At 45.7% G+C, this 18,335-nt stretch overlaps 1 protein-coding gene across 8 annotated transcripts in view; it reads right to left on the bottom strand.

Annotated features, from left to right (window-relative positions):
* The window catches only part of Rbp6 (RNA-binding protein 6), a 1,275,347-nt gene that overhangs the window by 1,174,506 nt on the left and 82,506 nt on the right, over positions 1-18,335 (bottom strand). For 7 of the 8 annotated variants that reach the window (XM_071679107.1, XM_071679104.1, XM_071679103.1 and 4 more), the window contains exon 3: positions 18,196-18,277. The exons of the other annotated variant lie outside the window; for it this stretch is intronic. In XM_071679107.1, coding sequence (XP_071535208.1) covers positions 18,196-18,277 — 82 coding nt within the window. The remainder of the gene's footprint in view (positions 1-18,195; positions 18,278-18,335) is intronic. 8 annotated transcript variants of the gene reach the window in all.

Here is an 18,335-nt window from a genome sequence, read left to right as displayed (position 1 = left end):
AAACCCCTAACTACGCTCCGTGAGCCACTCCAACCTTAAACACTACGCCTATAACTTCCAAGTATTCACTCTACCTCAGTCGTTGTACATCAGACCCACCCCTCAGTATACGCACTCTAACGCAATCAAATATCTCTCAACAGTATACCCAAACCTCTGGTCCGCGTACCCTAACCCTGTTAAACCCTTTTCTCAGAGACGTTAAACCTCTTCTTCCTCCATCCCTGTCCTCGTCCTCCTCCTACTCAGCCCGGTCCCCTCCAGGCCAGAGCCTCCCTTACAACGCTGTCATGTTTACACAAGGGAGTCTTGTTAGCGCTAGGCGGGAGCCGGGCAAATATTACGAGGGCATCTGCCATCGCCGCTGCCATTCTTCTTTCATTCACTTCGCCGTCTTCATTGACTTCCCTGTCTTCGCTCACTTCCCGTCGGCGTCACTCGTCCCTTCGTCCTTCTCTCTCCCTCTCCCTCCCCACACCATCTGGTTCCAACTGTCGACAGCGACCTTCTCCCGGACACATCCTGACAGTCAGCTTACACTGGCGTTCCCGTCTTCATCGATTGTGTACAGTGGCCGCCAACGTAACGTTTCCACCTGGAGAGGCAAGCAGCCCTTGTTGCCCCTCAAGACAGTACGAGGATGTATAGAAGCCAGCACAAGACAGATATCCATCCTTAGCAAGAAAAAGGTCTCTCTCTCTCTCTCTCTCTCTCTCTCTCTCTCTCTCTCTCTCTCTCTCTCTCTCTCTCTCTCTCTCTCTCTCTCAAGAGAGAAAGTACGCAAGTTACAGCAACAAAGCACCTATTTTATTTGTGAACTCGACCAATACAGAAGAGAGAAAAGACATGTTCTCTTTATTCTTTGTGTTTTACAAGATATTGAAATAATTCTTTAAGCAAATCAACAGACGGTCATAATTTCCTCCGTCTACTGCCAATCGGAGGAGTTTGCAAAAACGTTTCCAGACGGGGTTTGTAAGGCGTCCCTCCAAATCATTGCACATATCATCTTCAAGGACAAAATCGTATAAGCCAGTGAGTTCAGCTTGATATCAACTCAGCCTTATATTTCTTCATAATTCTCCTATTTCTTTTACTATAAAGTGGGAAGTCTGGCTAAAATACGACCTAGTATAACAAGAAGCAAAATAAAGCCTTCTTTGTTCTCTATAACTTAAAAACTACAGACAAGACCTGAGTTTACATATTTCTGTTAATTAACTCATAAACCTCGCCCCAAGCAACCTGCTTATTTTACGGAATGAATAATGACCATAATAAAAAATACGAGGTTATATATATATATATATATATATATATATATATATATATATATATATATATATATATATATGATTCCTGGGGATAGGTGAGAAAGAATACTGCCCACGTATCTCCTGCGTGTCTTAGAAGGCGACCAAGAGGGGCGGGAGGGAGCTGAAAATCCTTCCCTCCTGCATTTGTTTCCAAACGGAGGAACAAAGGAAAGAACCAAATGAGAATCGTTTTTCCTCTGAAGCTCAGTCATCTGTTCTGGACGCTGCCTCACTCACGGGGGAAATAGCGAGAAAGTATGAGAGAAAAAGAATGCACAGGAAGGCGCGGTGGAAGCAACACACATACGTACACACAAGTCTTAAGATGCTCGCCTGCTGAGCCTTACAGAGAAACACACACGTCTGACCCGGAAGAAAAATATCATCGCTTGGCTCCTCTTCCCACTTAAAAAAAAAGTTATATTATGGAGGGAAGAGGGGAGGGGAGGGGGGTGGATGAAGGACTTCTAGCCACCTCCCCTTCCCCTCCCGGCTCCTCTTCGTCGCCCTCTACAGTCACAATGAAGACCTCCCTAATAACTAAAATTATAATCTGTCAATCTACGTCCCATGGAGATCCAAGAATATCCCAATCCACTCTACGTCCGTTTAGCCTTCCTTTGGCCACTGCGTCCCATCTATACACATTACTTCTGCTTCTTACAACCCACAACAACAAAATATACAACATCTTACACGGCAGACTGACCTTATATGTGTTATTTCGAGACACAAAAGATCTATGCATGATTAACTTCAACAATCTAAAGATTATTTTGAAGAGAAAAAAAATACATCCACAGAGAAGCTGTAGTTAGCGGCATCTCGTGGCGGTAAAGGTCAAGCTAAAGCTGGATGGGTCAAGTTACCTGGATTAGGTCGGAGAAGGTCAGCCCAGGGTAAGGGGGGTCAAAGTGGGTATGACGTTGTTACATGTCTGGGAAATTCCTTGAGCACGTCCGTGTGACCCTTGAGCACGTCCGTGTGACCCTTGAGCACGACCACATGACACATGAGCACGACGATACGACCATCGGGTTGTATGACACTCTCGTCTTTTGACCCTGATCCTGAATGATGGTCATGGGTCGTACAACCACGCTCAAGGGTCGTTAACTTCCGAGCTCAAACGTCGTCGTTCCATCGTGATCAAGACGTAAACATCATACGATACGGTACACCAAGGATGACACGGCAGCTCAAGGCAGGATAACGGTAGGTCAAGGCAGGATAACGGTAGGTCAAGGCAGGATAACGGCAGGTCAAGGCAGGATAACGGTAGGTCAAGGCAGGATAACGGCAGGTCAAGGCAGGATAACGGCAGGTCAAGGCAGGATAACGGTAGGTCAAGGCAGGATAACGGTCGGTCAAGGCAAGATAACGGTAGGTCAAGGTAGGATAACGGCAGATCAAGGCAGGATAACGGTAGGTCAAGGCAGGATAACGGCAGATCAAGGCAGGATAACGGCAGGAAGTAAAGTCACGCGATTGTGTAGGTTAAAGGCCAGATGTCAGGTATGGGATATACGGGGTTATAACTGGGAATTCAACTGGGTTAAGGTAGATGGCGTAGAAGACGATAGAGCACGGTCCGTTAAGACGGGGGTTAGGGCTAAATTGTGGGAAGAGGGACCAGCTTGGGCAGAGCAGGTTAAAGTAGTCAAGTTATGGGCAGATTTCAGGTCAGGATAGAATGAACTGAGATGATATATCTGGTAATTTAACAGACTAAAACTAGGAGTTATGACGCAGGAGTGGATGCATCATCTGTAACAAAAATGAAACAAACACACATATATATATATATATATATATATATATATATATATATATATATATATATATATATATATGCATATAGTCAGGAAAACTCAAACGACGTGTTTATACATCAACATTCTAAAACACTCCTTAACAAAAGCAGGTTCGCCCGGCATTCATGGCAGGAACTGCATTCAAGACACATTCGGGTATTCGGGGGAGCAGATTTCTAAATCTTAAATTATACCAATCCATCATCGATCTCCGGCAGCGGTCGTCTGGCTGACTTCGAGTTGACGTTAGAGTCAATCGCGCCGGACCGTATCACTGAATGCCTCAGGTCCATTCCGTTCGATTACCTCCAAACTGTAATGTAATGCTGTCATAACTTGATCAGGGGAAATTGGATCATCAACGAAGACTTTTACGGTCAAGGATGGGGGAGGCGATCGATCCTTCCACGACGGTTTCCACCCCTGCCAGGAGCGTCCAAGCAGGGCCCTTTCGCCTCAAGTCCTACATCAGGGTTCCCCTGGCAGGAGCCGCTGGCTGAACCTCATTCCTTTTCAAGCCTTGACTGACGTCCTGACTGACAACTGAACCCATACGGAGGAGTTAAAGATACACTACATCCCGACTTTCATACTCACGAGAAATACCTCGGCGATGAGGGATTAACAATAGCCACAAAGAGAAGTGAAGTATGATACAGACCAACTATCGTGTGACCTGTTGGGTGAGGCGAGCGCGTCTACACCCGACTGTGTAATCCTAGCCATGACCAGGGTGAGTTAGGGGGCGCTTCCAGTCTACCGGGGCTGACGGGGGCGCTACCAATCTACCGGGGCTGACGGACTGTAAGGGCTGGCCTTGACCGAGGGTGGTGGTGTAGTTAGCTACAGAGCCACCAGTCTGGCCTGGCTACCTGTACCACTGTAGCCCGGGGTGAGCCACGCATCAGGTCAATACAGAGACCGGCACTGGGGCAAGATTTATGGGTATTTCATTCATAGTTGCCACCGTCCACACTCGACAGATCAATCGTGAATCGACTTTCAGACTCGCCTCGACCACTCGACGAATTATTTGTGTTACATTTCTGCATTTTCTGTATTTGGAAATGTTCAGTCCACTATTTTTGATAATTAAATTTACATATGCACAGTCCATCCCAGCGCGTCCTTTTGTTGCGTGTAATGAAGAGATGAAGCTGTAATTAAGCCTATTCATTAACACTGTTTTGATTAGCACAAAACTCTATTACTCTCATTATGACCTATTGATTCGCATGATCATAAATAGATGTGAACGTTCAATACGTTGACTCACATTCTATAGTAATAAGTAGGACGAAAATCAGGTCTAATTCCCTCCCCCCATGAATCCCGTTAACGTGAAGTTTATAATAACAGAGGCGCTGGGGAGGGCTTGCTCTGTCGACCAGGCTACAGACCTGTCGTGTGAACGAGGGGGGAAGGGGAGGTTAGGAGCGGTGGGCAAGAGGTAAGGGAGCGAGTGGATGGGGGTGGTGTGGGTGAGGTTACGGAGGGGGTGTGTGGGGTGGTTTTTTGGGGCGGTGGGGTGGGAGACGTAAGGGATGGGGTTGGGCAGGGGGAGTAGCGGTGAGTAGGAGGGAGGAGGGGGAGTTCTGGGAATCGTCCCCCTCCCCCCACCACCTCCTCGCCGCCGTAACAACCATGGCGTGAGAACTAGCCATACTAACTCGAACTGGACAGTACACCGACTCGTTCACACTGGTACAGTACCGCATGCGGCTTACCTATACTGGTACAGTGCCGCAGCTTGTTCACACTTGTGTCCCGTACAGTGCTATGGTGGCCTCAATGAGTATGCAACTACGATATTAAGAGCTGCCTTGGTGGCTTGAGTATGTCATTATATCACGGCAGCCGGGGCAAAGATGCCACAGTGGTGCAAGAATGCCACGGTGGTGTCAGAGTGGGGGGGGGGGTCCCATGGCGTTTAAAATAAGGCACGATGGTGGTCTAGATATGGGTGACAAGGTGTCCTGGGTTATGGTGCCATGGCTGTGTCTGACTGTGGGTGTGTGGGGTGCCATGGTGGCTGCCATGGTCGTCAGACTGAGGGTGCCATGGTGCCCTGAGCAACGCTGCCATGGTCGTCGGACTGAAGGTGCCAGGGTGATGATAACTCGGTGCCAGCGGTGTTGCAAGTGAGTAAACCCAATTATGCCATTGCGACATCGAGGACAAGGATCAATCCCAGGGACCTCGTGAGGGGGGGGGCGCCCCAAGTGATGATGCCAGCGGACGCTAAGGTGCCAAGCCAAGCCGGGACAGAGTGCCAGGGTAACCTCCATAATGGCCATGGCACATCCATGGCCCGGGCCAACAGTCATAAAAAAAAATATATATATACGTGCTAACCCACGCCACAAGTGGTATTCTCTCATCGACTGCAATAACCTGACACACCAGGCGCTACCATACGGTCTACACTGAGTGCCAGCACTGTGCCGCCAACCCCCTAGTCCCCACGCGCAGTGCACCCTCAAACGATAACCCAATTTACTGATCACATTGGATCACAGGGAGAATTTACGTGATACGCAACGGCTGTTAAATGAAAAAAAAATATGAAGAAAAAAAAAACTAACGAGGAATCCATTGAAAAGAAATGACTTTAGCAATAGCAGGGTGTATATTTAGTAACCCCAGAGAGGCCAAACCCCCAGGTAGCGCGTGCAACACATTTCAGTATGAGTCAAAATCACTAATCTGGCCACAAGCTGGGGAACAGCCAGGTGTGTGACGTCATCCTACGTCATGTCCACGGCCCCGCCCACCCCGTGACGTCACGGTCACGTGCGCCGAGCCGAGATGTGACAAGAACGATCGACTGTGGCGGGGCAAATACCCTAACACCTTTCATCCGCCTATACATTTCCATCTAAATTACCTTCTCTATAATATAAACTGCATTGATCGCACGGACTTTCATGATGTGGAGTTTCCTCTGACACCGCGGAGCGCTTCAGTCTTGATAAATAACGCAATTCTTGGAGTTTTCAACGCGGCCATCAGCAGATACGAAAAAAAATACCACACAACTTGTTTTTATTCCAAAATTTATCGCCCGGTAATGGCAACGTCAACAGCCCACAATGGCCTCCAATATTGTGTCATTCTCTGTTAAAGCTTCAACGTTTACGGAGACCTACGTATTCTTAGATGGCTTGGCCAATAAACGGGGAGTTGAGAGAATAAAAATGAAATCGTAAAGTAGAGTAATTACCTCGAAAAAAACGGCGGTGATCAGCTGGCGGGCTGACATACAGGTATCTCTTCGCGCCATGACCGAATTCTGGGAGCTCGCTCACTCAACGAGGCGAGCGGCAGCGCTTATTTTCTCCACCCCCCCCTCCCCCTCTTCTTTAAGCGCTGATCTACTGGGGGCAAATGTCAGCACTTACTCTACGAATCACTCGAGCGCTAACTCGCTGGAACAAAATGTCAGCGATTAATCCCAATTTGTTGAAACGCAAACTTAACTGGTATACGTGTTAGCACTTGACTTGTCTTAATTTCAGGGAGAACCCCCTTAAGATAAGCGCCAGCACTTAATCCGGTCTTTATATCAGCAGTAACTCACTGGGATGAGTATGGGCACTTAACTATGTCTGTATATGAGCGTTAAACCACTCGGGGCAAGTGTCAGCACTTAAACCTTGTCTTACACTAACCCACTGAGACAAGAGTGTCTGCACTTTAACCTTGTCTTTGAGAGCGAACTCACTAAGACAAGAGTCAGCGCTTTAAGAGCTGACTCAGAGTTGTCTACAAGAAGTATCAGCGATCATGCTGGCATCTAGGTGACACCGAACTCAATACGAGCGTCAGCACTCATCTTACCATTTCTGCGAGTTAACTCACTATACTGTCGGTGTTTAACCCAGATTCTTTCAGCGTCCAATAGTCGATAATCTGCAGGTGACGTAGGCATCACCAACCACCCTCCTCCTCAAACAAGTGGTACCACAACGGTACGACCCATGAACACGACGGTTCAACCCTTGGGCGAATAGGTGCGAGCCTTCAGCACGACGGTACAACCCTTCAGCACGACGGTGCGACCCTTGAGCACGACGGTACGACCCTTGAGCACGACGGTGCGACTCAATGCTACGACGGTGCGACCCTTGAGCACGACGGTGCGACCCGTGAGCACGACGGTACGACCCCTTGAGCACGACGGTACGAGTCTTCAGCAACTTCTTGTGGCAGCCCTGGCGAATGTGTGTAAACTCCCGTCCAAGTTCTGAGATCGGTGATAAATGGTGGGGGGATAGAACACCCTCAAACCTCCCCTCCTCCTCTAGAGTTCCAAGCGTTAAGCGCTAAATTCTGCGCTTAACACTAGTTCCCTTACCCCACCACCCCTTTTCCTAGCTCATATCTGACACGGTGTTACCATGATCTGTGCTACATTTATATCCTACGTCGCGAGAGGGAAAGGGGTAAAGGCAGAGACAAGAAGGGGGGAGAGACACAGACAGTCAGATTGAGACTAAAAACGACCATACAGTACGGCACATTAACCCAGGGTTGACAGGTGAAATATCACCTGCACCTATTCTGAGGGACACCACATTAAATTCGGCTATAACCATTAATAAGATTTAAATACCACGACTATAAACTCTAAATTAGTGGTTTTTCAAAGCGCTTCTGTGGATAAAAAATAAACTGATGACTCTATGTGTAAAGATAGACACTTTTAATTTAAGACAGGCACTTTTAATCTAAGTTAGACACTTTTATTTAAGTATTAAGTTTTTGTTGGGTAAGCACTTCCGTACCGACCCCGGTGACCTGATGAACTTAAGAATCTTACTTAAGTATTTAAGTAATGAACGTACGCATTACATATTACATGAGAGAATTCGCTATCTCGTTTAAGTAATAATTAATTCAATTACTGAACACTGGCTTCATGTAAGTATTACGGACTTCGTTTAATTATCAAGTATTACAAAATATACCGACGCTAATTATCAAGAACGGCTCAATTACTGCACAAACATTTGAAATTACTTGGAACGATAAAATCTATTTCAAAGATATCGGTAAATGAGGGTCAATCCTTGTACAGTATTATGACCGGCAATGAGTTGCAATCACCAGGTATGGCCAGGTTGCTGCTATATACAAATGCTTCAGCCTTACTCAATCAACATTACAAATATTTCAATTTAAATACTGGGCATTAATAAGCACGATACTGAGCCACTGAAATCATTTCCATTTTTGGCTCATGCAGCCTTTTCAAACGTAGCCTTTGCCACGGCCTTTGTATGTGTTTGAACGAGAAAAAAGTTATGGACGTATTTCCACAAGAGGCCAAATATTACTGAGTAGTTGAGATATTGCGTAGAAAACAGTAAGTTCAACGATATCCTCAGCAGAGCCTTATAAGCATCGGAGCTATGTAGATACTGGGCTCCTGCGTGAAGCTTATAAGCCTTACAGACAGCAGAGCCTTATCAATATCAATGTCTCAGAGATATCAGAGCCTTATAAACAATATAAACAGTCTTATCAGTAAGGCATGGCAGAGCAAAAAAAAAAAAAAAAACTGTGCAAACAACATATAATAGCTTCCAACACATTCAACTCAAAAACTGAAAAATTTCCCCTTATATTTTCCTATCCCCTCCCCTCGTCCTTACTCCCCCTTTCCTTCCCCTAACCCCAGTCTCCTCACTTTCCCTTCCCCTTATCCTCGTCATACCTACTCATCTACACTCCCCAGTACCTCCCAAGCCCTTTCTCTTAACTAAACACTCTCCATTCCCTTCGTTTATCTCCTCCCTCTCCTCCCCCCCCAAAGACCTTACCCAGCCCACAAAATTCATCAGCTGCCGAGTCTACCCCCCCCCCCCCACAGCAGTGTGAGCCAAACCATGGATGAATGACACTAACCACCCCACCCACCTCCCCCCAGACATAAATCCCCCATAAGAGCCTCATAAATATACCTCTCCCTCTGTGGGAGTTTAAGATTTAATGAAACTTATTGGGATTCCGGGACACGTCCATGCTAAACTGATACCAGAATATTAGTAACCTCGAACCATCAATTTCTCACCCCCCCCCCTAATGAATATCTGCATATTATTCCCCCTTATAGTCACCCATTAATCACCCGCCGACACCTATCCCGGCCCCAATTCCAATTAAAATGCGATCCCCCACCCATAACTGGCTAACAGGCCGTTCGTAACCACCCCTCACCACAAACACCATTATCCTATAAACTGCCCTCACACACACACACACACACACACACACACACACACACACACACACCATAATCCCCCGCCCCCCCACACACACAATAAAACAATCAAAACCATCATCAAAATCTAACCCTTCCTTTACGACAAAAGTTACCGCTTTTTCCCCCCCATCAACCAAACCGTCCCATCCGCAGAGATATCACTCAAAATGCATAGTTCTTCTATTCTCAGGCGCAGAGGCCGCAATGGTAATGGGATTTAGGTGAACAGGTGAAGGGATGAGGTGAGCTGCGCCTTCTATTCTTTACGCGTAAAAGACCGTGAATGTTAACGGGATTTACACGAACAGGTGAACGGTTAAGGAGAACGGGAGGTGGGTGAGCATCCACATTGGCAGGCTGACCTGAACAAAAACAGCCAAAACGATCATGAAAACAATGACCTTTTGATCAATATATAACGGGGAGTCTCTCTCTCTCTCTCTCTCTCTCTCTCTCTCTCTCTCTCTCTCTCTCTCTCTCTCTCTGAGTATTGGAAGGGTTAATGACCCCTGTGAGGTGAGCCAGCATTTCAGGAGCTGTCAAGTTCTACTCCCTAGGACCTAGTAGCTGTCTTTTACACTCTGTCCCCCACCCGCACGTGACCCGCTGCCATTCACTCCACAAACGTACAATCTCTTCATCTAGCACACATAACGCGTGACAACACGTGACTCACGCGACGCGTTCTCCTCAAATCTATCATTTTCCTGCGGTGACACCGACGCGCTAACCCCGACTTCTGCCAAAATCAAGTCGTCAGTATTCGCAAGAAGAAAGTAATCTCTCTCTCTCTCTCTCTCTCTCTCTCTCTCTCTCTCTCTCTCTCTCTCTCTCTCTCTCTCTCTCTCAATGTATATCTATTTACCAATACACATATAACCCCAACACGACAGTTTGTCACACACACACATAAACACACACACACACACACACACACACACACACACATCGCCTGGAGCCTACTATTCTTCAAGGGGCATAACGTAGCTCCTACATCTTGAGGGAAGGGAAAAGTCTCTGCTGTCAGCGCTGGTGACAACCAGCCGCTGGAGAGCTAGAGGAAAAAGGTGGTGGTAGTTTTGACAACATGTGTTGGTAGCCTGCGACTCGGGGTGTTGATGGCTTTTCTGAAGTCTTAAGTGCGCCCTCTCTAACTCTGGGCGCACAGCATACGTCTTGGTATTTTGGGCGCACGGCTATGTCTCATATTTTCGGCACATTATACTATGTCATATCTTTGGCGCAGCGAAATTCCTCATATCTCTTCGGAGCAGAGAATATGCTGCATATATTTATCACGTCGAGTGTATCCATATTTACACATCAGCGTAGTATGCTTCATGTTTTATCAATTTGCGAGGCACTCTGTGTACCAGGTAATTTTCCCGCGCACACGGTGTGGAAACCTTTTACTGCGCATGTGCTTGGGGCATCTGTTAGCACATAATCCGCATCTGGTACTTTCCTGCGCATGCGTCCTCAGGCAACAACAACGAGTCTTCCCCCTTTTTTCCCCCCCGAGGCCAAATTACAGGCGACACGTCAGTAATGAGATAATTCCCCCTGCCACGCCTCGATGATCTTAAAAACAACAAAGTCATAAAAAACAGTGTTCAAAAACAAGCTATTATTAAACCTACGTCAAAACCGATCTGGAGGAGAGCCGGCAGACGTCCGCCGCCGCCCTAGTGAAGGACGATCTCAGTGGGACACACTGTCCGGCCAATCCGATACTGTACTGCCTGGGGTTCGACAACTTGTCCCGCCGGTACGATACTCTAATGTCCTGTGTACGATAACCTTATCCAGTCAGCATTATACTGTACTCTAATGCTCGGTGTACGACTAGTTGTCCTGCTAATATCATATTCTTACGCCCCATGCACGACAACTTTTCCCGCCAGCACGATACTCCAATATTCGTGGTACGATAACTCTTCTCATTAGCACAACAATGCCTGAAGTACGACTACTTGTCCTACCAGTACAACACTCAAATGTCAGGGGCACGAAAACTCGTCACGCCAGCACGATAATTTCATGCCCGGCGTACAATAAACTTTTCCCGGCACGATAATAATGCCTAGTGTACGACTACGTGTCCCGCCAGCGCAATACTGTAACACCAGATGTACGATGACATTTCCCCCATAAGCACGAAACGCAAATGCTTGATGTACGACGACGTGTCACGTTGTCACATAATGCATGGCGTACGGTTTGCTGGAATGTCAGGAAGCGTTATAGATACTTCTAAGACGACCCAGATCTTGTTGTGTACGAATATATGTATCTGTCTTGTAAGAACGATACCCCACTGCCTAATGCCAGACAAGCTGTCCTGCTGGACGATACTCAGACGCCCACGTAAAATCATTTCTCATTTTGGTAAAGTTGTAATCAATGTAACTCGAAATCTCTGCGATACGTCAAAACATCGCATTTACAACGTAATACGGTAATGAGGATTAAAGAATAGAGGAGGATAAAGCTATCGTGCGCAAGTCATTGAGATAACGTACAAATGGATAAGATAAGAGTACGCAAGGTGTTGATGATAGCGTGAGCAGGACATCACCCAATGCAAAGGTCAAGATCATTCAATGTACAAAGGACGTTCAGATATCGTGCGCAAGGCCATAAAGCATTACACAGAGGGTAAGACATCGTAGACAAGGGTTTACGATATCGCGTTCGAAGCCATTCAGATACCGAAGGTACGAAGGCCATCAACCGTACGCCTGACGTTAAGGGGAAGGATTCATTCTAAAACGCTACAGAAAACGCCACAGTCGCAATATTCAGGACGAGAAAACGCCACAGTCGCAATATTCAGGACGAGAAAACGCCACAGTCGCAATATTCAGGACGAGAAAACGCCACAGTCGCAATATTCAGGACGAGAAAACGCCACCGTCGCAATATTTAGGACGTGCAAACGTCACGAACAAACAAAGATCATATTCACAGTTAAGGAGCGCTTGCCATCGAGAGACGGGACCATCTGCTCACGGAAAACAACCTCTTCAAATATGTAAACAAACGAGGAGTAGAGGAGGAGGTGTTCTGGCGAAGGCAGAATGCGAGAATGCCCGAGACTGTAAAACTATACATAAATACTTTACACAAACTATAAGCTAAATGTTAAAGTTACCAGTTGTAGCAAGAGAATGAAGACCAACAACAACACACACACACACACACACACACACACACACAAATATACACGCATACCACCAGTCCATGCAGCATGCTCGCCAATCCTGAAGCACTTACCGATTCAAGAAGATAATCCTACCGATCTAGTAACATCCTACCGGCACGAGAAGCGAATGTTACCAATTTGAGAAACAATTCCTTGCCAATTTAATGGGTTAAATGTATCAATGCAAGAGGCTAACCCTTAAAATTAACAAAACACAAGAAAATAGAAAGTTATATGTAACTATTCATCAGGAAATACATGAGACAGATGTACCTAAACATCTCATAATACTCTTGTTGTACCACGATGTGTGGCTGGACACTCAAGACATTGCCAGGCAGCTTCGTGTAAACAGCCATTTCTGGGGTAATTCGTCTGTATCGTACTGTATCTTCTGAACATTTTCGGAAAGGAGTATTTAGCCCGTTTTATTTATGGTGAAAATATCTCATGACTGTCTGCTTTACGACTGCCCCAAACGTCTGTTTTAAGTTCGTACTTCACACCAGTTGTTCCCAAAGATCCATATCATAATCTCGTTTATTCTTAGAAACCATAATTGTCTGCCAGAATGATATCATCAACAGGTTGCCATTAACATTCTGCATCGCTTCAAAAGGATTTCTCTCATTAAACGCCCTGATGCCCTGGCCCATGTATGCTAAGAACGGAAGCGGTGACAGAACCCCCGCCCGGCTTTAACCCGTCTGGTTAAGGAAAGCCAGTGATGATTTCGAAGGCCAGTTCGTCCTTTATGAAGCACAATTTGTGACGTTTGCTAATGACTGTCACCTTCAATCTTCCTCTGATGTCGAATTCTTCCATCACACCAATCCCAGTCTTCCTGTACGTGTCGAACCACATTGATTTCCTGAAGTCTTTGTGGGCCATGTGGAGTTAAAGTCCCACTCTCGTATTCCTTTTCTTTCTCTTTTCCAACTTTATCGAATGCACTTCTCTCACGGATCCATCATGACCTCAAGAAGTGTGTGACTGTGTGAACTGACACTCTTAGGGAAATTTTTTCATCTTAAAGATTCATCCAGTCTAAGGAAACAGAAAAAAAAAAAAATAACAGACCAGTGCTTTCAATTCTCTGAGCATCCACTCCAATAATACAATGATGCAATAACCGTATACAATTTACCTGTAAAGAAGGCATTCATTATAGATAGCGCAGGCTATTTACAAGTTCTATCAACTTTTCCAACTTCTAAGTTTTCAGCAAAATGTTTTTGGGCGATGTAATTATATGTTCAATTCCTGCCCCTGTCTTTTTCCCTACTCTTGTCAACCCAGTCCAGCGTCATCATAGACGCATCATCGCTTAGAACATGGAGCCTCCCGTCACTCCGATGCACAGAGAACATCAAGGGAGGGGGGCAAGGTCTGAAAGCCCTACCTGCCATTACTCTTTCCCATCTTACGTCTCCCACCGCGACTTCCTTTAAACATAAGCGTGCGTCCACCTCTGAGATCTTAAATATCTTCCTGATCTTCTTGCTTCCTCTCCCCCCATGTTAATCACTTTCTCTCGTTTACTTATGTAAGTAGCAGCACAGAATGCACCAATCTCGCCTTTTAAAAAAAAAGTATCATCTCTACACAGACACACACACACACACACACACACACACACACACACATGCCTAATCGCGAACTGACAGGTCATCTTAGCTAGCAGGGCTGTCCGTGTGAGTCGAATTCGCGCAACAAAGTCGGCAGCGCGTCCCAACTCGCTAAGGCAGAGAGGACGGGGCCGTCACAACACAAGGTCCTGTGCCTGCCAGGGACCTGACTCTGACAACAGTCATAACATCTATAACCGGACTGTTAGCCCGTCAAGACACCAGGACAGCCCCACTAACCGCACGACCCCAAGCAGGGGTGGTGGGACGTGGTAAAGGGGAAGAGGAAGGCTACACCCCCCAAATCTACCACATCACATTATCTTGAGGACGACCGAGCACTGTGTCGTACCAGTCACCCCTAAGCATTAGGAACGTCGGTGATGACCGCCCTCCGCCTCTGATCGCCGCTGACCATGCCATGTGGCATGCAGCAATGCACATTAAAGACGCAGTGACAATGGACCTCAGACGCACAAATGACAACGTTGTCATGTCGGCAATTTTCACCCTAGGCTTAAAATGCCTAGTGGTAATGACTTAATCAATCAAGCCAGCCTCCATGACGGTGCACATGCACCTTTATAATGAGGGAATTATAATTACTCTTAAATTTCGCGAGCAAGCTTGCATGACGTATTATGTGTCATCCCATAAGTTATAAAATAATTCGGATTTACGAATGACTGAGGCGACCACATCTTGGGGATTAACTCGCGTATAATCTGGCGCAGGTGGAACATGCACGTCTATTGTCAAGGCACATAAGTATTAGCACAGCAATCAAGCTAATAACTACACAACATTTCTCTTGTCAGAAAACACACGAGGATATTATCTAGCAAAACAACTACTCTTAATGAAGGAAGCACACATCGCCAACGTAGAGAGACGAAGTAACAGAAAGCAGTTCGATGACTCGAAACACAATATGCATATTATAAATGATGAAAATAATGTGTACCGAAAAGCTTACAGGAAAAATATTTGGAAATGTTGAAACAAAAGATCTTCCCCCCACTCATTCCGATCCTAGAAGGTAAATAATCCGTGTTTCACCAAGATAATATCCGTGTTATTCCCTAATGAAGGCAGCCTTCAAGCAAGAACAGCCATGCGCTACCTGTGTCAGAACAAAGAAAAATAATTTTGCAAATGAGTCTGAGAGTTGGGGGAATGGGGGATGGGGGGAAGAGGGGGGAGAGAAGCTGAACCTGACGTCAGCATGACGTCACGCACATGGCAGCTGACAACCGCAACATTCTATTATAGGTGTCTAGATTTATGCTTTTGTGCGCTTGACTTGCTCTGGCCTAAGACATCCACCGAACCGCATCAAGGCCATAATTCACCCAGGGGTAGAGAGGGGGAGTTGAGGGAAGGGTAAGTTATCTACTTTCCAACATTAAAGCTCCCATCTCCTTAACTCTCACTTCTTTGAACACTAAGGATCCCATTCCCTTCTTTCTGATCGCCAATACGGATTTCACAGTGATAGGTCCAGTAACTGATGGGTTCCTCAAATGTGATTCTCCTTTGGCCCTCCACTTTCTGAGACTTTTGGCAAAACGTTTGTCGAAGCCCTCGACATCTCCCATGGAATCTAAGTGGGTGTGACCCCTAAGTTTTTCCTTTGTAAACTCCCTTCCTTTACTTTTTCTGATGCCCTCGGTTCCCTTATAAGCAGTGTCCTCTCTGGCCATCCCATTGCAGTAATCGTTGATGAAGCGACTTCACCACCTGATCCTACCAAAGAATGGTGTTCCTCAAGGTTCTCACTTCCCACCTACTCCCTTTCTTCCCTCTTCTGTTTCTAACCCTATTCATTCTTATTGTGATGATTCCTCAGGACACACCAACTCATTTTCCCATTTTCCCTTCCCTCCTTGTCATAATCGTTCTCTTTATCGCACTGAACGTATTCCCCCTCTCAATACGGACCTGTGCAACATCTCAGAATGAGGAAGCAGTAATCCAGGTACATTACCATTTGAAACCCTAATCCCCAGGTAAGGCCAACGCCTCCACCCACACCACCTTCTAAATAAGCAAAACACATCCATGGCCATCACCACAAACAAACCAATTACCATCATCATCATCATCATCATCATCATCGGCACAATTACCATTAGTGTTCAACACACTGGTCTTGGTGCACGTCCCTGAACTGGTCTCTCCAGTCACACCACGTTAGTATAAGGTTAACGTTTCCCTCCCAACATAACTCAACCACGGTCAGGTCTAAGCCTATATATGGGCCTAGGGTAAGATATGCGTCTCCAGCATACAACGTTTTGAACGTATACTGAGGCCCATTACATGCTGCTTCAAAAAGGATTCGGTGCTTCGCACATATATTTCGATTGTTTCAGTCATACAATAACCTCAACAAATTAGCAGCACCTGGATGAACTCTGACCTTTCGCCAAATCAAGATACATGGGGCCAACCGTACCATACCATACCATCACTCGACCAAATCAGGTCAGGGACAGCAAAATCGCCACGAGACGAAAAACATCACCAACCTGACCCAGGGAACAAGTACTCCCTGTCTTCTCATCACCAAGGACACGGCTAACCTTCCACTTTCCACGCCTCAACGAACCCCACTTTCGTCAGTGTAATACTTCCATATGAATCCAAAGCTCTTGGTCTGGAATTCGAGTAACGATGACTGTAATTACGAGTACAATAATTACGGCTTTTGCTTGTTGAATGAGGACAACCTTTGTTGATTTTGTGTGGAATCGATACAGTAACAAGCATATTTTCGTCCTTACAACCAGTAACCAGTATAATTGGCTTGAGGGGTGCGGGGGGGAGGTCATTAACTATCACAGTGCCACAACGTCAAGACGTTTACTTAATCATTCACTCCTTACGATGGGTTATCCTTGGGTTATACATAAGTGCATGACTCAATCATTCTCACTGAAGTATTCTTACAAGTGCTCTTTCTGGGACGCCATTCGAAAAAAAAAAAATATAAAGTTTCTTGCTGCAAATATACTACGAAAATAATCATGCTGGACTTGTTGTATGTAATATGTGTGTGTGTGTATATATATATATATATATATATATATATATATATATATATATATATATATATATATATATATATATATATATAAAGTTGTGTGCCAGTACAGCATTTCTTAAAGCTATGTATGTTAACACACATGAAGCAACGCTGGGGCTTAAGAAACACAGCTCAACCGGTCTCTTATCATTACAGCTGACAATACATATGCAAATTCTTGGCGAAGATCTTGGCGACAATGATTGTGTGTTGGAAGGGGAGGACCTCCATGCTCCTGTGTATTGTTGGGTTATTAGACTGTATGTATTTCTTGTTTACATGCAGCCGTGGTCCGGCTTCCCACAGTGTTAATACGTGTACTAACGTCGCCTCGTAAAAATCAAGTATTCTAAACTGCAAGTTATGACACCGGGCTGACCAGTCCACAGGCTGTGCACTGTGTGACATCATTGAAGCACGACTTCTTTCCTACTTCTTAACACTGTCTGCACGTCGTCTTTCTCGAGCTTCAGTTTTACACACACACACACACACACACACACAGCCACCTTGAATATATATACAAGGATAATTTCTGACATCTGCAGCGATAACAGCTGTGTATAATAGTTAAAATTCCCATTACTAACAATAAAAAAGATCAATCCCATGCATGATGGATGTATATACTCTCTCTCTCTCTCTCTCTCTCTCTCTCTCTCTCTCTCTCTCTCTCTCTCTCTCTCTCTCTCTCTCTCTCTCTCTCGCTCGCTCTACACTGAAGGAAGAGAAAAGCAAAACAGAGAGAAACCTAACCCAGCAATACCCATTTCCTGAGTTCGGTTCAGCCAGACACTAATTACTTACACACACACACACACACACACACACACACACACACACACACACACACACAAAGACACATATAAGACTAACCTGGAGCGTCGCGTGGTTGGGTCCTTCATCACCATCACTTCATTAATATCACCGAACTTGCTGAAATACTCCCTCAGGCCCTCTGGAAGTAAGCGAGAAATAGTCATTAGCGCTTAGGTATGGCGGAGATGAAGGGAAAT

The sequence above is a fragment of the Panulirus ornatus genome, chromosome 29 (assembly GCF_036320965.1).
Source record: "Panulirus ornatus isolate Po-2019 chromosome 29, ASM3632096v1, whole genome shotgun sequence".
Classification (NCBI taxonomy): domain Eukaryota; kingdom Metazoa; phylum Arthropoda; class Malacostraca; order Decapoda; family Palinuridae; genus Panulirus; species Panulirus ornatus.
Note: the sequence above shows the minus strand (reverse complement) of the source record. Positions and strands in the feature narration are given on the sequence as shown.